The 25,663-nt window shown below is 40.7% G+C and overlaps 1 protein-coding gene across 12 annotated transcripts in view; it reads right to left on the reverse strand.

Annotated features, from left to right (window-relative positions):
• The window catches only part of dtna (dystrobrevin, alpha), a 195,408-nt gene that overhangs the window by 151,757 nt on the left and 17,988 nt on the right, over nt 1–25,663 (reverse strand). For all 12 annotated transcript variants that reach the window (XM_080194256.1, XM_080194255.1, XM_080194253.1 and 9 more), the window contains exons 2-3: nt 13,705–13,772; nt 4,974–5,054 (exon numbers count right to left, since the gene is read on the reverse strand). In XM_080194256.1, coding sequence (XP_080050382.1) covers nt 4,974–5,054; nt 13,705–13,772 — 149 coding nt within the window. The remainder of the gene's footprint in view (nt 1–4,973; nt 5,055–13,704; nt 13,773–25,663) is intronic.

Below are 25,663 nucleotides of genomic sequence, written 5' to 3' on the forward strand. Positions count from 1 at the left end.
AGGAGCTTTGGTGAGTTGCTGGATGGCACACACTGCTGCAACTGTGCATCAATGGTGAAGGACCTGAATGTTTAAGCTAGTGGGTGGGGTGAAATCAAGTGGGTTTTTTGTCTTAGATAGTGTCCAAGCTTGAATAATGTTGGAGCTGCACTCATCCAGACAAGTGGAAAGTATTCCACTCTGACTTGTGCCTTGTAGATGGTGGACAGGTTTTGGGGAGTCAGGAGATGAATTACTCTCCAGAGAATTCCCAGTGTCTGACCTGCTCTTGTACCCACAATTCAGTTTTGTGGTCAATGGTAATCTCTGGATGTTGATAGTGGGGCATGCACCAAAAGGGGAGATGGTTAGATTCCATCTTGCTGGAGATGGTGTGACACTACTGTACCTTTAAGAAAGGTATCTTAGGCATGTTCTCTGCAGTCAGAAACATCTTAATTTTTTTCACCTTGGCACTGAGATGCCTGATTAGATGTCTTTTTATTGCTGTTTAAATTGAGTTTTGTTTATTTTTAAGCTGGACCTAATGCACTTCCTTTACGAATTGTTGTGAGAAGATTGATCGATAGATCAGGTGGAATAGTTTATTATCCTCTCCCAAGAGTTCTTTTACTTTCAGCTTTGGTTGCTGGCTAGCTGGAAGTTGTTTGGACTCCAAGCAGGATGCAGAGTGTTTGCCTCTCTCCCTGGTATTAGAAATTCTACAGGCAGGTTTTCTTGTATTCCTGGAGTGAAAAATCTGCTGCTGGTCTTTTGACAGCTAGAGATCAGCAGTGGCACTATCTCTGTACCTCAAGATGCTGGGATTTACAGAATGGAGAAGGCAGGGTTTCAGTTCTCCAATCAAAGGATTAATTCACAGCAGGCGTAACAGAGCTAAAAAATCCAGCATCATGTGAACATTCTTATTTTCTGTGCTAAACCCAGGATGAGCTAATGTTTATAAGGAGGTTTGTTTGATTGAAACAGTGTATTTAAGTTATATAATATTATGGTTGTGTTTTTCACTTGTTTGTAATTGGTAAAAAATATTTCTAATTTTTTTCCTGTTAACTGTATTCTTAAATAAATTTTGTTTGATAAAAGCTCCCTAGTGGGTCACTTGAATCATATCTGGAGTGAAATATTTTATGCTTACCTGCGCCAAATTCAAAATGCAAAACTTATGGTCAAGGTTGATTTCCACAAAATACCTTGGAGTTTCTGACCTGGATTATAACAATGGATATTTCTTGGCATCGGTGTGGCAAAAACGTTACTTGCCATATACGTGCCCAAGCCTGAATATTGTAAAAGTCCTGCTGCATATGGACATGGACTGCTTCAGTATCTGAGGAATTGCATATGGTGACCATTGTGCATTCACCAGTGAACATTCCTACTTCTGACCTCATAATGGAGGGAAGGTCATTGATGAAGCATCTGAAGATGGTTGGGCCAAGGACACTACCCTGAGGAACTCCTGTCGCAAAGTCCCAGAACTGAAATGATTGATCTCCAACAATCACAACCATCCTCCATTGTATGACTCCCACCAGTGGAGAGTATTCCCCTCCACCTCGTCCTCGCCCCCACCTCACCCTCCCAACTCTTTCACCTCGCGTTCATACTTTTGTCCATGCTTGGCCCAAGGCTGTAATGAGGTCAGGAGCTGAGTGGCCTTGGTGCAACCCAATCTGAGCATCAATGAGCAGGTTTTTAAAGTTCTTTCATGGGATATGGGTATCGCCAGTAAGGCCCACAATTGTTGCCCACCTTTAATTGCCCCAATGAATGCAATTAATCCATTAATTGGATTAATTATCTAATTAATGGCTTGCTCAGCCAAATCAGAGGGTAGTTAAGAGTCAACCATATTGCTGTGGGCCTGGAGTCACATTGAAACCAGACCAGTTAAATTGGCAGATTTATTTTCCTAAAAGGACATTAATTATCATAAAAGCCTATCTGATTTACTAATGATAGTTTCATGGCCACCATCACCAAATTCACTGCCAGACTTTATTATTTGAATTTCCCCAGCTGCTGTCGTGGCAATTGACAGCATTTTTCCAAATTAGCCTGGGTCTCTAGATTACTAGTTCAGTGACATTGCTGAGTAAATGTTACCTGATAGCATCATCAATGACCCGTTTCATCACTTTTCTAATGATCATGAGTTGGTTGGATTTGTCCTGCTTTTTATGGACAGGATATACCTGGGCAATTTTCTAAATTGCTGGACAGATGCCAGTCTTGTGGCCGTACTGGGACTGCGTGGTTAGGGGCACAAATAGTTTCGAAGGACAAATCTTCAGTACTATTACCAGAACGTTGTTACAAGCCATTGCCTTTGCAGTATCCAATATCTTCAGCCATTTCTTGACATCACATGAAGTGAATCAAGTTGGTGGAAAACTGGCATCTGTAATGTTGGGGTCCTATGAAGAAGACAGAGATGGATTATCCAACCAGTACTTCTGGTTGAAGATTGCTGTAAATGCTCCAGTCTTGTTTTTGTTGCCCTGATGTGCTGGGCTCCCCCATCATGGAGGATGAGGATATTGGTAGAGCTTCCTTCTCCTGGCACTGTTTAATTGTGTACCATCATTCATAAGTGGATATGACAGGACAGCGGACCTTAGATCTGATCCATTAGTTGCAGGATCGCTTAGAGGTGATCCATTGGTTGTGGGATTGCTTAATTCTGTTGGTCACATGCATTCTGTTTAGCATGCAAGTAATCCTGTATCATAGATTTCCAGTTTGACATCTATTTCTCTAAATGCCTGATGCTGCTCCTGACAAACTCTCATGCGTTTTTCATTGATAATCACCAGTGCACATTCCTACTTCTGACCTCATAACGGAGGGAAGGTCACTGATGAAGCATCTGAAGATGGTTGGGCCAAGGACACTACCCTGAGGAGCTCCTCAGAGTGGGGATAGGCTGGGCCATGAAGCTATAGCTTGTGATTGAACACAATTCTGCTACTGTTGATGGCCCACGGTACCTCGTGGATACCCAGTTTTGAGTTGTTAAAGGTCTGCTTAAAATCCATCCCATCTGGCAGAGTGGTAGTGTTACACAACATGATGGAGGATATCTTCAATGTGAAAGTGGTTCTTCATCTCCACAAGTTCCACTAGTTTGACACTGGTAGCAAGTCATTCTGTTTGGTTTCTACCAAAACTCCACACTCTGGCATCCAATTTCATTTTCCTCCAATTGCTTTTCTCAGCGAAACTTGATTGCACAGCCTTGGGATTCTGTCTGGCCCCAATATAAGCTTCAAACATTAAAACATTATCCATCACTAAGACTTTCAATTTTCAACCCTGCAATATCACTGATCCCTTCCAATTATAGTAGTTCCACCACCACTAAAATCCCATGTAGACTTCTGTTATTTCAAAGCTTGACTTCTTCCTATTCCCTCATCTGCGCTCCAGCCTGTGTAGACTTCAATAATCCAACATTCACCTGTTTACATTCTATCCCTCACTGAGTCCCACTTACTGATCACTGTTGACCTCAACTAGAACCCTGTCTGCTAATACAAGATCATTACAGACGAGGAAAATAATTGCACCAACCACAATTAATGAAGTAATTTAAAGAGATTTTTAATTCCCTATGTCAGTATCCAATTAGTTCTTAAAATATTTACCTGTAATAATCATCCTGGAAGTCCACGCTGTATGTTCACCTCTCTTCGTGTGAGGAAGAATTTCTGTATTTAATTAGCTTGAGCTTATTTTCCCTTTATTCTCATAACTTTGCATTTGTGTGTGAATTTTATTAAGTAGTTCTCATTAAATTCAAAAATTTCTACAAATTTACCAACAGACTCACCTCACTCTACCTCTAACTGCAGCCCTATACAACAACCTACACACTGTTCTTGTGGTTCTGACTTCCCCATCACATTTACTGACCCACTGGCATGGACTTTGCTATAGTAACGGCACTGAAACTGTCAGCATTCTCCACTGAAATGGAGAAAAGCTTTGTGAGTTTGGACATATGCAGGCTAACCTGGAAATCCAGAGGTTGCTGTCAGTGAGTCTATATTTTTCCACAGTGCGCACTGTAGAGGTTTCCACAGTTATCTCACTCAATTGAGCACTTCAACTGTAATGGTGTTTAACCTCACTATACAAACCATGGAGAAAAGTTACAATTTGTTGAATGAAGTGTAGCTAGTGTACCTAGAGCACAATTACTGCTAAACATGGTTACTGTCCCAGAAAAGTTAATTTTACATTTGCGAATATCAAATTTCTCGACAATTATCAAAAGGTTCCACATTTTTTTTAAATCTAAAAACAGTAAATTAAATGTGAAGTTTTTAATTATTTTTAACTTGCTGATTTGCAATGTCTGGCTATTTCAATTTAATTAGTCGCCTACCTGCTTGCTGACATGAACTGTTGCTACATGCCACAGCAATCCCTTGATTTAACTCCAGATTTAAACTGCCATGGGGGAAAGAAGAATTCCCACTGCAGAGACCGCAAGGCTGATGTCATCAGCTACAGTCAGGGATTCTCCTCTAAATGTATCAGCCTTGTCAGAGCTGCCCTCACCTTCTATGTCCCTTTAAAACCTGTCTCTGACTGTTGCTGGTCATCTTATTTGACTGCTCTCCTTCAGCTCGTCATTCATTTCTCTTTTGTCAACATCCCAAGGTGTTTCACAATGATAAAAGGTCCATATAAATGTATGTTGTTACAGCGGTGCGACACTGAGACAGAAAATTACTGAGATGCAGAATGGTTGGATGTGGGTTTGTGCCTGCGATCCCTTGCGTGTGAAGTTTCTGATCTTGTCCAGATAGAAGTAGAAACCAAAATTAGCAAATACTTTACAATAATTATCTGAATGTGGATGAACAAAAGTTGTTCTCCATCTCAGTCAAATGTTTGACAGTGATGTGAACAGATAATCAAACAATATTGCATGACTATCCTATGGAATGAGGCACACTTACAGTTGCACTTTTTCTGTATGAATCGGAGTTTACATGCTGTCCTATAGGTGGATAAACGAATACGATCCAAGTCTTGGGCACCTGATTTAAAGACAAAAAATATTCAAGGAAAAAAAAATCACAGTACTCACATTAAAATAAACTAACTTACAGGAAAAGGTAATTTGGCCCATCAGACTCCTACTGGCTTTTTGTAAGAGCTATTCAGTTCATCCCATTTCTCCTTGTCAAAAGCTTGGGAAATTCTCTCTTTTCATGGATTATCTTTTAAAAGATTTTGTGTATCTGTTTCCACCACCCTTTCAGGCAGTGTATACAAGATCACAAACACCTCACAGTGTCAAATAATTCTCCTCACCTCCTCCCTGCATGGTTCTTTTCATAATTAAGTCGTCCCTTAGTAAAAAAAATGTAATCTGAAGTCCAAACATATCTAAATCAGCACAAAATAGTTTTTAAAAATCTGTCAGAGATTAAATATTCCAGTTTGAGAGTGCAAAGGCAATGTACAGGAAGTGGAAATTTATCTTGGATGGTGAAGTAAATCCAGCAATAACACAACTACTGGGAAAGAAAATCAGGTGGAATGTAAAATGAAACACCAACATGTTCTTGGCCATTACACTCTAGAACAGAAATGAATTTCACATACCACTGTGTTGGGTCTCAAGAGTTTCACAGTGCCTAGCTGGCAAATCTATTCAACAGTTTCATTTCCAGCCTGTTGCTATTCATTGAAATACATAGAAGCTACATGATGAAAAGAAACATTTGGTCCAACCAGTCCATTGCAGTTTTCACCTTGCAGAACATCTACCCAATCTATTTCTATTGCTTTTGACTCCAACATCAAAAATCTCAAACTTGACATAGCTTCTGCCTCAACTGCATCAACCATGGCTCAATTGGTAGTAGACTCTCTTCTGAATCACATACTTCATGGCTCAAACACAAAAATCAAGGCTGGCGCTGCAGTATGGAACTGAATGAGCATTGCACTTTTGGAAGTGGAGGTGGGAGGTGCTGTATTCCAAATGAGATGTTAAACTGAAGGCCCATCTGCTTGCTCGGAAGGATGCAAAAGATCCCACGACACTATTTTGAAGAACAGCAGAGGAAAGTCATTCCCAGTGTCCTAGCCAATACTTATCCCTCAATCAACATCACAAAAACAATTATCTGGTCATTATCATACTGTCGTTATGTGAAAGTTTCCTGATTGCAAATTAGCTGCTGGGTTTCCCACTTTACAACAGTGACTACACTTCAAATATTACTTGGTTGGCTTTGAGACATTCAGTGGTCATTAAAAGCACTACATAAATCCATGTCCCTCTTTTCTTTTCTCAACCAATAACCTTGAACGTGTATATGACAATCTCACAACCCCAAGTGTAAAATGTTTTCTCCTGTTCACTTTTCCAAATTTCAGACATTTAATCTTGTTTCTGTGACCCCTTGTTCTTGAACTCTCAAACACTAGAATTGGAGGATGGAATTTTCTGCATCGCCCACGGCCAGTTTTGCAGCAGTAGTGGCCCACCATTGACCGCTGACAGGATATTCTGATTCTGCCACTGTCAACGGCGTTTCGCATTCTATACAGCCCACATTGCTGGGAAACCTACGACATGGATTCATCTTCAGTATGGCTGGAAAATCTTGCCAGCAAGCATAGCTGGAAAATTCTGGCCAGTCAGTTTTTATTTACCCTACACAAAATCATTGAAACTTTATTCAAAAACTCTGGTATTCCAAAGTCAAAAAAGGTTCCAATTTTCTATGTCTTCTTTCATTTGTTATACACTCAAAAGAATTATGAGGTTTGCCAAGCACAATTACACTTTTGAAACTGTGTGAGGGCTACTTCTATTTTCTCATTGGGGGACAATCTTATCAAAAAAATTCTTTGAGCCAAGAGAGCATGAAAATGGAAGAGAATTATGCTGTTTGTTGGGTGGTCAAGATATATATATAAAAAAACTGAATCTTACCAAACTCTGACAAAAAATGAAGCCAAACTTGTTTGTCACCAGCAGGGGGAGTGGGCAGAGGATAACTTAGGAAAACAGGCTAATAGCAGCAGGGGGTGCCATTGCGCATGTGTTGATCTCTGTGTTCTATGAATACAGAGTTCAGGGAGTGACTGCCTCTACCAGCTATTACCGGCATCTGTGGTGAAAAGCCCCCTCAGTACCGTGGGGCTCCACAGTCAATCGCGCCCCCCCCCACACACATGGACCAGGTGATCGCCAGTTGCAGAGCAGCAGCTCCCACCCCACAATCACTGTTGCAGTGTGGCAGTGGTCCCACCTCCCAATTGCTGTTGCAGACTGGCAACACCCACCTCCCAGATTGGCTTGCTCCAGTTGGCCTTGCCCTTTAGCACTGCTTGTTGCCTGGTATGCACTGCCATTTACCAGTCTGGCACTGCCAGTTTCCATTGCCCAATGAGCAACCCCCTCTGCCTACCTGCAAGGTCATCATGTCTGGTCCCCAGAGGCAAGTGAGCCCAGACTATTCTGTCCTGGATTCACATGTAATATTTAAATTCTATTTAAAGCCGAATTTAAATATCACAACCAGCTTCTTTCAGCGTGAAGTTGATCTCGCCAGATATACAGCACCAGGAAAATCGCGTGTGAGATGTGAGAAATCGGGCTGATTTCTCAGCGCTCTCGTGATCTTACTGGCTTGCCCTGCCCATTGCCAGCAGGTCAAATAGGTAAGATTGCAGCCTTTATCTAGATATTTGGTAATTTGATCCATAATGAAAGACTCTTAAAAAACTTTCCTAATATAGATGTTAAACAAACGGATCTGTAAATAGACATTAGTTCTGTATCTCGTTTGAAAAAAAAGTGGATACTACATGGGGCTGTCCTTAGTCCTTTACAATACATCCACACTCAGGACAGCCCTGAAAGATTGGAGCAAAACTTAACATTGTTGGGACAAGGGCTTCAATGGAATGGAAAATGGGACATGGTGTGTTATGGATGACTAATCTGCTACCTTCAGATCGGCACCTCCATCAAGGTAAAATTTTAGCTAACCATTTCTGAGCCCTTGGCAACTTCAATTCTCATCTCCCCTAGGAAATAAGGATGCATCTTGTTGGTTGCTGGCATCTTATCTCTCTTTACTTGACTAATTTAACTGAAATTTTCTTTCATTCATCAGACTATCGCTCATCTTGCTCTCAACCACATCGGGATTGCACTTTAGTACAAATAAATTGGAGAAAAGTCCAAAGTGCTAATTAAATTCCACTGTCATCTTCTGATCATCATTTGCAAATTGTCAATGCTCTCATCTCAAGAGTTCCACCTTGTTTTTAACCATTTCCTTTTTAATGATACACATGTGAAATATTTTACTGTCTCTTTTAATGTTTAAGATGCTTGTCCTGTGTATTTTTAAATCGCTTATTCAACTGTATGGCCAGAATTTGATCATCCCCAATCAGTTAGCTGGCTAGCAGAGTTTGCACTCAACGCTCATCTCTTTGGTGCCACCTTTTAAACAGGTAGGACTCTGAAGCCCCATGGTTCCTGTGCATTTTTGATAAAAATGCAGGTTACCTTCAAAATTCAAGGTACATGATCTTTTAAGTACCTTAATTGATGTTCCACCGTGTTAATGGTAGAAAGTCTGTCCTCAAGGTTTCTTGCCACCGGAAAAATCCAGAATCAACATCATATCGGACTTCTTGCCAAATGCGCCCAGCATTTTCTCGCTCCCAACCCCACCTCTGACCTCACTTAGTGCTCTGATAAAATTCTAGCTATTATCTCAGCATCAAAAATCGTATGTTCTCTATCTTGGTTTTCCTCTACTAATTCCACTTAAGTCCCATACTTTCAATCATTAACAGCCACTATTATTTATATCATGTTTTTAATACAATAAGACATCCCGAGGTTCTCCTTAAGAATATTTTCAGACAAAGTGTCACACCAAGCAATATAGGAAGATAATAGGATAGCTGATTAAGAAGATCATAGTTTTAATGAGTATATTAAAGGTAGCTAAGTACTGAGATTTAGGGAAGGAATTACAGAGTTCACAGCTTAGGAAGCACAGTCACCAAAAGTAGAGCAAAGGAAATCAGGGTGGAAGACTAGAAGCACAAAGCTCGTATAACTGGAAGAGGTTACAGAAATGCAGAGAGATGAAGACTCAAGGGATATTAATGAATGAGAATTTGAAATTTGAGACAACCTGGACTGGGAGCCAAAGTGGATCAGCGAATTCTAGGATGATGGAAGAATAGAACTTGATGCGAGACAGTATACAGGCAGCAGAGGTTTGGATGAGTTCAAGTTTACAGAGGGTTGAAGATGGGAGACTGGCCAGGATAGCTTTGGAGTAGCTGAGCCTGGGGAGAACAAAGGCAGATGGGCTGAGGTTGGAGCAGAGACAGACAATCTTACAAAGGTGGAACTGTAACAATCATCTCATTAAGATAATTGCCAGAAAACCTGTAACATGGATTGTGTTATAAATAGAAATAGCTGCAACACTTTGCGAATCAGCTTCTTGTATGTCTGCAGCTCTAAAATAGAGGCTTCCAATAAAACATCATGAACCCAAGGACCAGTGTGAAGTGATCCTTTTATCATAATCATTTATTCTGAGTAAGAAGGGATGGTCTTGAGCTTGGAGGCAATATGTAACATTTGAAATTTATCACAATGGGAAATTATCATTGAACAATGTGCAACAAAACTTATTTTTGTCTGCAGCACCATCCTTTCTAACTTCCCTTTTCAAAATAATATTTTTATTCTATGCGTTAGTGATGCCAATTGCCAGATAACTTGCATTAATACATTAGTCTGAATCAGCAGGTCAAGAGTTCAATCCCTGCACTGGGAGTTAAATGTGTAATGCAGCACAGTACTGACACTCATAGGTTGCCCATGAAATGGGTTGCAAAACAGAGACCCAGCTATGTGAATGTTGAATGCACCGTTCTCCCGCTGTCATTAACTAACACCATACCACCTTCCCTAAACACTCCGGTATCACCACCAAAAACACATTACATGGTTATTTATCTGAGCACTGCTTGTGGGATTTTAGTCCAGGTACGTGCAAATTGGCTGCTGCTTCTGACAAAGTACTTCACTTCAAGATAATTAATTATATATGAAGCACTTTGGGACATTCCTGAAATGTGATTAGACATTATATAAATGCAAGACCATCTTTCATTCATGAGTCCTTAGAGCTTTTCCGTCATTTCTAAAGCTTCCACTCCCTCCATACTTCTACACCACCAAAACAAATTAATCTGTCATTTGTCTCACTAGCTGCCTGTTGTTCTTCCTGAGAAAACAACTGTGGTTACACTTCAGAAATAATTAATTGACTATAATTCACTTTGGGAAATCCTGAGGAGGAGAGAAATATATAAACGCAATTTTTTTGTTAAAACTATGGACGTTCTTCTGGTAGTCCTGGTGGAGTTGAGGGTGGGATTTTATGGTCTCGCTCATCCCAAAACTGTAAAGTCTTGCCCAAGGTCCACAGACCTTCCCATGCTCCACCCCTCACCCACTCCAATTCCCGCGGCAGATGGGCCAGTAGGATTCTGGCCTTTGTCTCTTTGGGACAAAAAGCAATCTTTCACCAGACTGACTAATTTTAGTTTTATTTCATCATTGTTATTAAGGATTTGTCATTCCTACTCAGTTGAGTGATATTACAGTATTCTCTTTATATCGCATCATATAATAAACAATCATTCGTTATTGTCCTATTGTTAATCTTGTTTTTTTACCTATTTGCTAATTCAATTGAGGATTTGAATTTTGTGTCCTGTCAATTGATATTCCTTAATTTTTGAGATCTTAACATATCAATCTATCTATCTATCTATTGCAGATGTCTTTTCTACTCTTCAGGCTCATTTCACTCTTGGTTGCTCCATGTTATCCTTGCCATCCTATCAATCACCCTTCAAGTTCTGTAAGCTACATTAAAAGTTTAAGTTCTTTCCCTTGTTTACCCTGTTCTAAAACAGTATTGGTTATATTCAAATAGAGCGCTATATGCCAGGTATTCATTTGAACCCACGTGTATTAAATGGGTCTCTATAGAAGACTTGCGACAATCCAATAAACACAACATTCCAGCTCTTTCAAGTGCTTGGGTCTGTTTCTGATTTGTGTCACTGTTGCTCTGAAAATATCTGTTGAGAAATATTTCAGAACTGTTAAAGCAAACTTCTCACCACACTTTTGCACCAACTTTTTGGGGGGAATGGATCGCATCACTGACACGCACCTTTTCCTGTTGACGTATTCAGGACTGGAAATGTATCTTTTGGAAACCCAAGTCCTTCAACTAAGTTGTACAATGAAAAACTATACCATCTATAGTGCTGAAATATTCTGATATTAATAAGAAATAAATTTAAAAATGATTGTACAATTATTTCTAATAAAACTTTTTGCAGAGAAAATACATCATGTACTCAAAATCATTTATGCAGCACATTAATCTGTGTTAATATTAGAAATTTAGTAGATATTTTTGGATATTTCTATGGACAAACATTGTCATGTTATGCAAATATATGATTCTCCTTTATTCCTTTGAATCTGTGTTCTTATAAAGAGGGGAGAGGAGAGAACCTCAAAATGGAAGCAAAGTTGAAGAAACTAGAAGGGAGATTTAGAAAATAACATGACATATGTCCGCTTAATTTATGGTTCGATAACACGTTAACCAGTGACTATTGCCTAACTGAACAATTAAACATGCACAAAATTTGCAGATGTGCAGTTACTGCAAACTAAGATTCACAATTTTCTTTTTCTGACCGATGAGTTTCCTTAAAAGGCCTGTACAAGGTAACAACACGAGAGATCCATTTTTAATTTGCAAAATCAGCCAGTTTAGACTCACTGACAAGTACATATGGCAGCTGGGGTTGCCATTTATCTTTGTTATCAATAGTGCTGATACCATTGGTGTTCAGTCATTTCCATTATGAGTTGACTCTAATGGCAAGCACATGCCACTGGGGGCAATCCATAAATTAACAAAAGAATTAGGAATAGAGTTTTGCCCTTTTAGTTTAATGGAGGATACAGCTTTCGCTTCACATGTAAGTTCCGTTAATGACCCAGATCTTGCAGCATTGATAATAAAAATACTTGAGTTTCTTCTCCAAAACGTTAATGTTTTACAAACATAGCAGCACACTTTCCTTGCATCAGAAAGCTTATTTTGACCTACTTCAGTTTTGACTAGTTAAATTCCTTGGACAAGTGAAGGTGGAAAGGAAATGTGATCAAAGCGTTCAAAATTATGAGGGGTCTGGGCACAGTATAAAAGGAGAAATTGTTCCCATTGGTGGGAGGGTTGACAACCAGAGAACACAGATTGAAGACGATTAAGCAAAAGAGCCAAAGATGATAGGTGGAAAACCTTTTTAATGCAATGAATAGTTAGGATTTGGAGTACACTCCCTGCAAGCGTGGTGGGGGCAGATTCAATTGTAGTTTTTGAAACAGGATTGGATAATTTTCTGAAGATAAAAACATTGAAAAGGTTATAGTGAAATGGTGGGGAATGGGACGAATGGAGCTCTATTGACAGCTGTCATACACATGACAGGTCAAAAGGCCTCCTTCCGTACGGTAGTCATTCTGTGATTCTATGATAAAAATTGGCATGATGGTTGCAAAATTTTGTTTCAAAGTAATACCCTACAACTTTGGTTCTGCCAGCTGCAGCAAAGTTCTAGAACCTCGGTAAATACTTCTCTCGTGGGTGATTACATAAGAACATGAGAAATAGGAGCAGGAGTGGGCCATCTAGCCCTTCGAGCCTGCCCCGCCATTCAATAAGATCATGGCTGATCTGTCGTGTCTCAGTTCCACATTCCCGCCCTCTCCCCATAACCCTTAATCCCCTCACTTATCAAAAACCCATCAACCCGCGTCTTAAAAATATTTAGCGAGGCAGCCTCCACCACTTCAACGGGCAGAGAATTCCAGAGATTCACCACCCTTTGAGTGAAGAAGTTCCTCCTCAACTCCGTTCTAAACCGCCCCCCCTTTATCTTGAGGCTGTGCCCCCTAGTCCTACTGTCCTTTCTGAGCGGGAAGAGTCTCTCCACCTCTATCCTATCCATCCCATTCATCATCTTATACATCTCAATGAGATCTCCCCTCATTCTTCTAAACTCTAACGAGTACAAGCCTAGGTTATTCAGCCTCTCCTCATAGCTCAACCCCCTCAATTCCGGTATCAGCCTAGTAAACCTCCTCTGCACTCCCTCCAAGGCCAAAATATCCTTGCGTAAGTACGGTGACCAAAACTGCACACAGTACTCCAGATGCGGCCTCACCAATGCCCTACACAGCTGCAGCAAGACCTCCCTACTTTTATATTCAATCCCCCTCGCTATGAAGGCCAGCATCCCATTCGCCTTCCTGACTGTTTTGATTTCTTACTACCTCGAATTACAGGTTCCTAATGGTGACAAGTTGCCAGCTGACAAAAAAAAATAACATTTTAAAAAAGGAAAATAAGATTGGCGAAGGCAAATATGAATTATTGAAGAAATTGCTATGGAATAATGCAAATGTGCTGAAGACCACATTAAAAAGACACTACTTAATTCCTCCCCTTAAAAAAACCATTGTTCTTTATATTGATTGCTAACCAATACACAATTTCCCACATGCCACTCATCATGTAAAGTACTTACGCATTTCTGCAAACAACTGTCTTCTTTCTGCCATGGTATTTTCTCTTCTACCACGTTCTTCAATCATTCTAAAGGGCATTAACCAGAACAAAGGAGCCATCAGTCACTTTCTACTTCCAGGTACATTTTTACAGAGCACAGCAAGTCTCCCTTCTTAACTATCACATTCTAGGCTCTATTTAGGCTGCAACAAAGATGGGTTGCATGCCTAAAATATTTATTAATTTTGTACATCCAAACATCTTCAAGAAAATATTCTGACCGACTGTTTGGCATACAGGCAATATGGTGATACAGCCACTTGGTGACAGGATGTAGGGTTTGCAACAATAATTCCCCAAAAAATGCATTTCACAATCATTAGCAACTAAATCAAGACAGTACTTCAAAAGAGAAGGGAAGAATGAAAACAAATTAAAATAACCAAATAAATTATTACAAGTCACTCGATCCCATTTCTAATGGCCCACAGTAAAGCAAACAGGGGCTATTTGATGCAAAATAGTCATTTGAGGGAGGGTTAAGGTCCTAAAAGAATAAGATCACATGATAATTATGGTTGTGGAAGCACACTTGGTCTATCTTTCTTATGTCATCCAACCAGATAGATCCTAATGTCTCCATTCCAGTGTCCAATAGTTTCTTAAATTATATGGCCTCCAAAACATTGTCTTAAAACTTACCCCACACACTGAGAACTTATAATTTCAGCCACCGTCTCCTCAGGCACCCACAGCTGGGTTTTCTGGTCTTCCCTGCAGTGGGAATCATTTTTGTGTGTGTGTGTGTGTGGGGGGGGGGGGGGAGAGAGAGGAGAAAGAAGAGAGAGAGAGAGAGAGAGAGAGAGAGAGAGAGAAAGAAGAGAGAGAGAAAACCAACCAAAAGCCTATTGACTTCAGGTGGGAATTTCCTGTCCTTCAGTGGTACCAGAAAATACCTCTAACTAGAAACATCCATTTCCAGGGTGCCAAGCCTTTGATTTGCTCATATAGTATTTATATGGCTAATCTAGTTCAGTTTCTGGTCAATGTTAATTCCTAGGACATTTACAGTGGGGTAGTCAGTGATGATAATACCAATGAATGTCAAGTGGCGGTAGCAAAATTCTTCCTTGTTAGAGATAGTCATAGCCTGAAACTTGGGTGTAGCATGAATGTTGCTTGCAATTTGTTAGTCCAAGCCCAGATATTGTCCAGGTCTGGCTGCATTTAGGCATGAACTACTTCAGTGTCTGGGGAATTGGAAATGGTGTTGCACATTAGTGAACATCCCCACTTCTGACCTAGTAATAGGAGGAAGGTTATTGATGAAGCAGCTTAAGATGGTTGGAATATGCGCACTACCTAGAACATTACCCTGAGGAACTCCTGCAGCAACATCCTGGAACTGACTGATGGACTTTCAACTACCACAACCATTTTCCTTTGTGTTAGTTTTGACTCCAGCCAGTGGAGAGTTTTCCTCCTGACTCCATTCACTCCGGAGTTGCTAAGTCACCTTGATGTCACACTCAGTCAAATGCTGCCTTGATGTCAAGGGCAGTCACTCTCACCTCATGTGTTCCATTGGCAGGACAGAATCAGAGATGCTGGCAAAATGGTATATGGTCAGGAGGAAGGGAGGAATTGCTCTGAGAGTCTTCAACAATGACTCCAGACACAACAAAGTCTTAATGCACCAAGTGTCAAATATGTCCTCCTTCAGCTGGTGAATCAGTATTCTTCCACGTTGAACACCACTTAGAAGAAGCTCTGAGGGTGACAAGAGCACAGAATGTGTTATGTGGGGAACTTTAATTCCCACATCCATAGAGCATAGAACAATAGAGTTGGTGAACTTGGAGCATGGATTGGTACTTGGGACTATGATGTTGTGGCCATTACGGAGACATGGTCAGAGCAGGGAGAAGAATGGTTGATGGCAGTTCCAGGGTTATAGATGTTTCAGTAAGAGTAGGGGAGGTGGTAAAAGAGGTTGAGGAGCAGCATTGTTAATCAAGGATAGTTTGACAGTCCTTTGACAGCACCTTCCAAACTCACGACCTCTACCACCTTGAAGGACAAGGGCAGCAAATGCATTGTAAAACTGCCACCTGTATATTCCCTTCCAAACTATAAACCATCTTAACTTGGACTTATATGGCGGTTTTTTCAAGGAACTCTTCCCTGAATGGCATTGTGGGTGCACCGATACCACATGGCCTGCAGCAATTCAACAAAATGGCTTACCAGCATCTTTTCAAGAACAATAATTCTGGCCTCATTAATTAGTGATACTCACATCTTGTGAAATAAAACACATTAGTCTGTTTCCAACCTTCTGATATCTCCCAATGTCCATTCATTCCCTTGTAACAAATACTAGTGCCTCACAAAAAATCCTTCCAATTGTTTTCACTCGCTGGAGAATCTAGAACACAGGCTGCAGCCTTAGGACAAAGAGTCAGTTTTTTGGGACTGAAATGAGGAGAAATGTCTTCATTTGAAGAGTTGTAAATCTTTGATGCAGCATTCACAATCCTCTCAGATAAAGAATTCCAGAATATATTTAAGGCTGAGATAGTCAGAAATTTGGTCTCTTGGATTCAAGGGATATGGTGAGCAGACAAGAAAGTGGAGTAGATGAAGAGGATCTGATATTTTCATACTGAATATCAGAGCAGGCACCAACTCCTTTTTCTTATTTTCTTACGTTCAACCTCTCAGCAATTTAGGAGGGTATGTTCTACGGGATGTTCAGTCAGCTTACCTACTTTTCATTTTCATTGAACTCTCTCCCTCTAACATTCTGCAGACACAGAGATGCTGATTGGAGCTGCCATTCAACTGGCTCCACTAACCTTTGTCCCTCTCTCCTCTTTTTAGGTCCTTCAGAAGTAAAAAGACCAGCTACCACAGAGCAAGATGAAACCAAAATATGTGAAATACTAGAACCTGCATACTACTAGAATATAGATATAATGGACAATGATATGCATCCAACAATGACAGATTTGAGAAATGTGTGTCCTATTACGTGTGTTTCGGAGTGAGAAAGGTCTTTCCCAAAAATACTTATTGGGCTCAGTGAATTGGCAGCTGGATTACACTATGCCCAATTATTTTGTCCACACTTGAGGCTTCAGCTGGACCAGAGTATCCAATTCTGGACAACACTCTTCACGCAGGATGTCAAGATCTTGGGGAGGCTGCAGAGGCGAATTACTGGTGGATTCCAGTTACAAGTAGAGACTAGAGAAGCTGGGATTATTCACCTTAAAGTATAGAAAGTTAAAAGATTTAGTGGTGATATTTCAAATTATGAAGGGTTTGGATAGTGTAAATAAGAAACCGTTCCACGATGCAGGACGATCAGTAACCAGAAGACACATATTTAAGATAATTGGCAAAACAAAGAGAGGAGTTGCAAATTTTTATTACACAGCAAGTTGTGATCAGGAATACGCTATCTTAAAGGGTGATCAAAATAAACTTAATAGTAACCTACAAAAAGCAGGATCATTTAATATTTTTAAGGTGGAGGTAGGTAGACTCTTGTTGAGAAGGGACTCAAAATTGAGATAGATGAGAATGTGGAACTCAAAACACAAACACATCATGCATAGTCCTATTGAATGGTGGAGCAGGCTTGAGGGAACCAGATGGCCTACTGCTCCTATTTTGTACTTTTCTATGTAAATTTGGATACAGATATAGGAAAAGATTGTAGAGCAATGGGAGAAGAGTAATGAACTGGGACCGGATAGTTCTTCCAAAGCATTGGCACAACAATAATTGGTTGAACAACCTCCAAGAAAGTAACATTAGGCACAGTGAATAATGGGCTGCTAATTCACTAAGAGCCTAGTATTAATGAAGACTAATTTCATCCTTTAATGTTATAATTTATCTTATTTTCTGCAGTAACATTATGTTTGTGCATTTTAATAAACAAACTTTGGAATTACATCTATACAGTGAAAATAATCTGTACTGTAAATTACAAAGAAGAAATTGTAGTACAAAATGCCAGTTTATTATCTGAGTTCTAAAAAGACACCAATGTCACTGATAGAACTTTGACTTCTAAATGTTCTGTTCCTGTAATCCTCTGAAAAAAATCCCTTTACTAATTTCTGCTTAAGCTAGCTAATCCAATCTGACTACGTTTTTCTTAAAATCAGTTTCCAGATTCCTTTAAGACCCTTACTCAAGGCCTTCAGGCCTATTAGGAGCACTGATATCGCAGCCTGGCGCTGGGTGCCTGCATCCAGTCAGTTGATCTGCCTTTATCCTTCACATCAGGAAACTGGACGCCAACTGGATAATTCCAGTCAGTCTCCCGATTGCAATGTTAACATGGCTTTTAATGAACCCAACTGCCTGCCTGCATCCTGAGGTTGAGTAGCCTTCACGGGCCCAGAATGGCTGACACTAGAAATGCATTCCAAGTGATGTGCTAGCCGTGGTGAATTTCAAATTGCTCCCACCCACGTTCCTCATGTCAGATGGTGAGGGAAAAAATTCAACCAAGATACACAGTTCTCGTTTGATTCCTTAGACTTTAAATCAAGCAGCAACAATCTTTTTGAAGGCAGTGAAGAGTAACTGTTATTATCTAAATTGTGCAAAATTACTGATCACTTATTTCACAAGACTGTTTTTCCTGCAGCAGTAATGTGAACCATGCCAACCAAGCACATATTTTTGGGTTCATTATATTTAATGTGAGCTATTTTACACATGGACCAGCCTGAATCGAAATAAAACTGAGCTGGATTTTCACCATCAAGGAGGGAAGTTCAAGTCAAGATATTTCCCAACTTGGCAAAACAATTGCCTGCAAAAGCCCACCATATTTGCATTCTGGGGAAGTGGGGGCAGAATGGAGTAGGGTCCATTGACTCCATTGGCAGTTTGGAGGTGGTCAAAGAGATTGGTGATTATTGAGACAGGCAGGTAAGAAGGCTGGCCTCGATTCTCAGAGACGTCAGCCTAGTTGCATAAAAGATCCACACTCCTCATGCCAGTCTCTATGCCCACTCATACTCCAATATCACTGCTGTAGCCACTCATATTCCTCTATGGGCAAACCTTAGGAACCATGTGGAGATGAAAAAGAATTAAACAATCTAAGAGAGCTCTCATTTACACACATTTGGTACTGAACAAAACTTCCATTCAAGAAATATTCATTTTGTTTAAAATCCAAAGGCTTCACAGGGGTGGACTTTTAACAAGCCCTCAACTAGCTGAATTAGTGCATTTAGAAACACGAGTTTGCACGCCCATACTCCCCCACCCTCAGAAAAATTTATGATATCCGGATGTACAACATTGCCATCATTTTTCCCAATCACCTGTCTCCATTCTCACCTAATTTGGAGCTTGAAAATATGGCCTACAGTCATTTTGGTCACCTAATAGTAAGTCCTCTTATAAAACAGCATGTCCTTCATCTAATCACATGTAACACCATAATAGCTCTGTTATTATATAATTTTTAAACAAGTTAGCCCTTGATGCAATTAATATACTTGAATGGATTAACAGCATCAACTACCAATATAATTCAAGGTATTATATTTACAGTTTCACAGTAAGCTTGGATGCACTTGTTGTATTAAGGTGCCAATCGATATCTCTTTTTTCCTCTAGAAATCAGACATTAGATTCAGATTAGAGTTTTATATAGTGAAGTCTGATGCAGAATTACCAATTGTCAGGTTGGTGTTAAAATTAGAAGTGCCAAAGTCGATATGGATGTAACCCTAATTACAATTAAGAAAAAACAAAAATAGTTTGGAATAAAGGAATGCTGGAAATAAAAACAGAGAAGTGTTGGAAATGCTCAACAGCTCTGGGGGTATTGGAGAAGGAATTTTGCAAAGGCTGCAAGATTGGGAAATGTAGCATGAGGTGATTTAATTAGGCAGGATGTGAAATTTTGATTTCCTGATGGCGCATTGAAATAAAGTTGGCACATGTTTGTGGCATGTTAAAAATTATGCTGGCCTGTGGTAGGTTCATTCTGGGATTACATTTGCATCCATGAATAGTCATAAAGGTGAAACACTTTTTAATAAAGCCCTACCCTTGGGATAGGGTTAACGGCACACAAGAATTTTATAGCACCTAGTTCACAGTCATTTTAAAGGTGTCAAGCACTAGTTAGTTTTGTGCAGGTCTGACAAAGGCAAGCAATTGTCCTGTTGAACTCTGTGACAAAAGAGACTGAAAGGTTGGTGTTTGGCTCGGTAAGAAAGTTGGAAAGAGGGTGGTATTCAGGCTTAAGGAGGTGCGCTGAAGGAAAAGTCTCAGCGTTCTAAATGTGGTGATCCTGTAAGGGCTGGTGGTTTCAGGCAGAGATTGTAGGATGGATGATGGGCCTAAAGGATGGAGTTGGTGCAGTCAAATTGGGGGTCCTGAAGATGGAATCATAGGTGCTGGGTAGTAAAGGAAAGAGTCACAATCAAAGGGGGAAGGTATTTTCAGTATGAGGCTGGTCCAGAGTCAGGGTCTCATGGGATAAGCCATGGGAGTGAACAAAAGCATGGAGGATAGTAACAGAATAGATCAGGATCAGAGTGGGCATTTGTATGGCAACAAGTTAGGGAGAAAACCTCTGAGGATGTGACTTGTAGCATCGATAAAGGAGGACCAACGAATATGTAAAATTTGGATTTTCAGAAGACTTTTGATAGGATTCCATATAGGTTATTAAGCAAAACCAGACCATTGGCTTGGGGTGATATACTGGAATGGACTGATAAATTGGTTCACAGGCAGAAAACAAAGAGTAAGAATAAATGGGTCATTCTCAGGGTACCACAAGGATCAGTGCTGGGACATGGTTGTTCACAATCTATTTAAATTATTTGGATGCGGGGACCAATTATAATACTTAGAAATTTGTTGTTGACACAAAATTAGGTGGGAATGCAGGTTATGAGAAGAATGTGAGGAGATTTCAGGGCTAAATGAATGGACAAGAACATGGCAGATGGAATATAATGTCAGTAAACGTAAAGTTGGTGGTAAAACTAGAAAGGCAGAGTATGTTTTAAATGGTGAGGGATTTGAAAGTGTTGATGTCCAAAGGTCTGGGTATCCTTGTTCATGAGTCACTAAAAGCTAGCATGCAGGTGCAACAAGCAATTGGGAAGCATGTCGACCTTTATCGTAAGGGGATTTGAGTACAGGAGTGAAATGTCTTGCTGTAATTGCATAAAGCCTTGATGAAACTGCACTTTGCAGTACTGTGTATAGTTTTGGTCTCTTTATCTAAGGAACGATATTCTTGTCATAGTGAGAGTGCACCATAGATTAATCTTTGGGGTGGCAGGAAATTTGTTACGAGGAGAAATTGAGGAAGCTGGTCCTGTGTTTCCTAGAGTTTCAAAGAATGAAAAGTGATTGTGTTGAAAAATACAAACTTCTTACAGGCATGATAAAGAACAAAGAACAAAGAACAACCCAGCACGGGAAACAGGCCCTTCGGCCCAACGAGCCCGCGCCGCCGCATCGCCCTACACCTATTCTACCCTGCATGTCTACGAATGGGACCCTACTCATAATAATAATAATGTAGATAGAATGCTTCCCTTGGCTGGTGAACTGAGATCTAGGGTACAGTCTCAGAATAAGGGGTAGGCCATTTAAGACTGACATGAGGTGGAATTTTCTTCATTCAGAGGGTGCTGGATCTTTGGAGGTCTCTATCCCAGAAGGCTGTGGAAGCTCAATCATTGAGCATATTCAAGATTAAAATTGATGGATTTCAGGATACTAATGACAAAAATGATAGGGGGATAGTGTGGGAAAGTGGCTTGAAGTAGATGATTAGTCAATCTAATTAAATGGCAGAACAGACTCAGTAGGTTGAATGGCCTACCTCTGCTCTAATGTAAGTTCTATTGAAGTAGAAGGATCATGGGCATCAGGGAGTAGGCCAGGAAGGAGGGAGCGCTAGAGCTCCAACGTCCTCGAAGAGATGGTACTCCAACTCTGAAGGGGCCTTTAGATTGCGGTGTGCCCCCACTTCCCATCCGAGAATCCCACCCTGCATGCACCTATCATCCTAAAAATTGAGGCTGGGCAGGAAAAGAGGCCCTTAAGTGGCCATTTAGTGGGGTCCTGCCCACTCAAGTATAAAATTGTGTCAGGGTTGGGGCAGGTAGATTCACAGGGGGGAATCCCCATGTATTCAAATTTACTTCACCCCCAGCTCAGAACCCACCTTGGGGTAGTGAAGGGAATGGCAAAAACAGAGACATCTGAAGTGATTATGATTATGCCCTGGGGAAGGGTAAGCTGATGACAAAATCTCATTTCAAGTTGAACGAGACCCTTCTTCAGAACCGGCAGTTCTATGAAACAGCACCAAAGGGGAGGTGGTGGCTGCGGCCAATACAACATCTAAATGAGGCCAAGGGTCGTCATTGGGTCCCAGACTACAGATGAGTGGTAGCAAGTGCGTAACTTCAGGGGTTGAGGTGGAAGGGCGTGGGGTCAGCGGCAAGTGCGGGGTGTGAGGTGGCTCTCAGCTGACACATTCCATTCCCAATGTTGAGATCCTCCATCAGGCACTGGGTGCCTTTGAATGAGGTACACCCCTAGGAGCAGGCAAGCAATCCCACAAGGGACTGCTCATCATGCTCCCTGCATGGCAAGACTCCAACCTATCACAGGATTAATAACAGCAGTGACGGGATGAGGCCATCAATTGGAGGGAGGATGGAAAACTGTCCATAGACTTCCCCCCATGGACTTAAATTGAAGTGGAGGCAGAATGGTCCTCACCCACCACCCACATGCCTCTTTAAATGCCACTAAACTCGCCATAGGGGAAAGCACTTTAAGTTCTGTCTAATTTTGTCCTGAATTAAATTTGCTCTGGTATCCCAAGTAAACATCTTAAGTGGCATATATCTCTGTTGCAATCCTTTCACTTTCTGCAACTTGGTGGAAACTAACAAATTCTGCCCGAGGAAAGGTTACTCTAAATGTCACATCTACAAACTCCAAGTGTATTTGTGTCTGTTATGTTAGTAAACAGCATTAAGAAAATCCCAAAATGTATTTGAGCAAAGCTGATTTAGCATGTAAAATTCAAGTCTACAAAACTGGACTCTCAGTATAAAAAAAAGGTTGGCTCCATTAGTAAAACTTCAACCTCTCGCCAACATATTGGAATGTTGGCACAAAAGTCATACAAAGAAGGACGCCCTATGAATTCTTTACATGGTGTTCATATCGCTTCTCAAAACAAACACTAATGGATACAGTAAACTCAGATGTGGAATGTACTTTTGGATGTTCAGATGTTCTTGTTGTTAAAGCTACTTTTTGTGGATTTATATTGTTCATTTTCCCTTTTCAAAAAGTTTAAAGTAAATTTTGGGTAAGAGGATGTCAGATTCAATGTCTTTATCATGACAGCACTGTTACTGAGAAAGTCAAGTGTAAAAGTAAAGATTCACAGAACTGATTCTACAAAGCATAGCTAGTGTAATATGGCCAGAGCAGGCAAATGAACTTGCTCCCTCTTTTTCAAAAAATAACACTTTGACTTTAATCTCGATAGCAATCTTTCCCAGGCGTAAAGTCTTAGTTGACTGAACTCAATCTTGATTGCTCCACGTCAAGAGTCTGCAGCATACATGCACAGAAAAGGCTGCCACTCACTCAATGTTCAGCTGGTGTGGGACGACAGACAGTGCATCATGAAAGTAGATGTCTGGCTTCCTGGTGCATCAGGATACTTTTATCCTGTGCCAGGCCTCAATTATCCCTCTCTTCCACCCAAATCATCAAATGTCAGGCTGCTGCTTGGGGTCAAAGCATGTTCACCTGAGCATATGGTTCACCATATCTATGAGGAATCAAATCACAAATGCAGAGAGCCAGATTTCTATCCGAGCTCTGACTGAACTAACTATGAGCATTCTAAATTAGAGATTCTGCTACTTGGATTGACATGAAGGCAGCCTGCAATATAGGCCTGAGGGAATCTCCAATATTATTGCAATTTCATACAAGTTTCATTACTGTGCCCTACAACAGGTAAACCTCAGAGCCACCTGGTAAAAGTGGTACAGGAACAGGTGACAAGAACAAACAAGGGCCACCAGCCCTGCCAGCTATCAGAGCTCTATAACATCAAAGCACCAAGGAACATCCCCGTTGACTCAATCCTCGCGCCTGTAGCGCTGTCTCCCCATCCAATGCATTACCTTCATTCTACCTTCAAACATAGTCCTTATATCTTCCAGATGAATCAGTGGCATAGTACTGGATTTCTAAAAATTGGTGTAACATCTGGATCAGAGGCAGGCAAATGTACAATTACATGCTGCCAACCTCCTTGACAGTTTGCTACCACAATCCCAATTCCAAGCCATTATCAGTGAAACAACTGAGTTGGATCAGGTACCTGATAATTTGCCAAGATCTTAAATATTTCTTCTTCTTCTCAGTCAGCAATACAGGCAGCCACGTCAGCTCAGACCATGTCCGGTGCAATGTGGTGGACTTGGTGCAGCAAGTGGGTGGGGCTGGAGCGTTGGACCTGAGGCCCTCCATCTCTGCACACTCTTTAGAATTGTGTCATTGTGCCTATATTACCCTTCCTATACCTTCTGCCAAAATGAATCACCTCATCATCTCACACTTACCTGTGTTAAATTTCATGCACTGCTTGTCTGCCCATTCTATTGGCTTATCAATGTCAAATAATATCATCCTTGCTGTTTGCCTCCAAGTTTTCTTATCAGTGGCAAATTTTGAAAATCTTACTGTGTCTTCCAGCATCAAAGTCATTTATATATAATAAAAAAAAAGTGGATGTAGCACTATCCCCTGGGGAACACCGGTCTATGATCCTCCAATTTGAAAAATATTTACCCTGATTCAGTCTTTTATTCAAACTGTCACTGGCTCTCCTGTTTCTCGTGAACCTCAATTTTGTTAACCAGTCTTTTATGTGGCAGCCTGTCAATTTTTATTAATCGAGACAAAACCTATTGCCTCCTTTCTTCAACCTCTTCTGTTACTTCTTTCATTTAGGTTCGTCAAGTACAATCTGCCTTTGATTTGATTTATTGTCACATGTATTAACATACAATGAAAAGTATTGTTTCTTGCGGCTATATAAAGCATACCGTTCATAGAGAAGGAAACAAGAGAGTGCAGATTGTAGTGTTACAGTCATAGCTAGGGTGTAGAGAAAGACCAACTTAATGCAAAGTAAGTCCATTCAAAACTCTGACAGCAGCAGGGAAGAAGCTGTTCTTGAGGCAGCTGGTACAAGACCTCAGACTTTTGTATCTTTTCCCTGAAGGAAGAAGGTGGAAGAGACAGAATGTCTGGAATGTATGGGGTCCTTAATTATGCTGGGCGCTTTGCCGAGGCAGCGGGATATGTAGATAGAGTCAATGGATGGGAGGCAGGTTTGTGAGATGGATTGGACCACATTCACAACCTTTTGTTCCTTGCGGTCTTGGGCAGAGCAGGAGCCATATCAAGCTGTGATACAACCAGGAAGAATGCTTTCTATGGTGCATCTGTAAAAGTTGGTGAGAGTTGTAGCTGACATACCAAATTTCCTTGGTCTTCTGAGAAAGTAGAGGCATGGGTGTCTTCTTATGCCGACATTATTGTCACATGTATTAACATACAATGAAAAGTATTGTTTCTTGTGGCTATATAAAGCATACTGTTCATGGAGACAGGAATAAGAGTGCAGAATGTAGTGTTACTGTCATAGCTAAGGTGTAGAGAAAGACCAATTTAATGCAAAGTAGTCCATTCAAAAGTCTGACAACAGCAGGGAAGAAGTGGCATGAGGGGATCAGGACAGGTTGTTGGTGATCTGAACATCTAAAAACTTAAAGCTCTCGACCCTTCCTACTTCGTCCCTGTTACGTAGACAGGGGCATGTTCTCTTTTATGCTTTCTGAAGTCAATGCCAATCTCCTTTG

The sequence above is a fragment of the Carcharhinus amblyrhynchos genome, chromosome 8 (genome assembly GCF_965287045.1).
Source record: "Carcharhinus amblyrhynchos chromosome 8, sCarAmb.v2.hapA, whole genome shotgun sequence".
NCBI classification, from domain to species: Eukaryota; Metazoa; Chordata; class Chondrichthyes; order Carcharhiniformes; family Carcharhinidae; genus Carcharhinus; species Carcharhinus amblyrhynchos.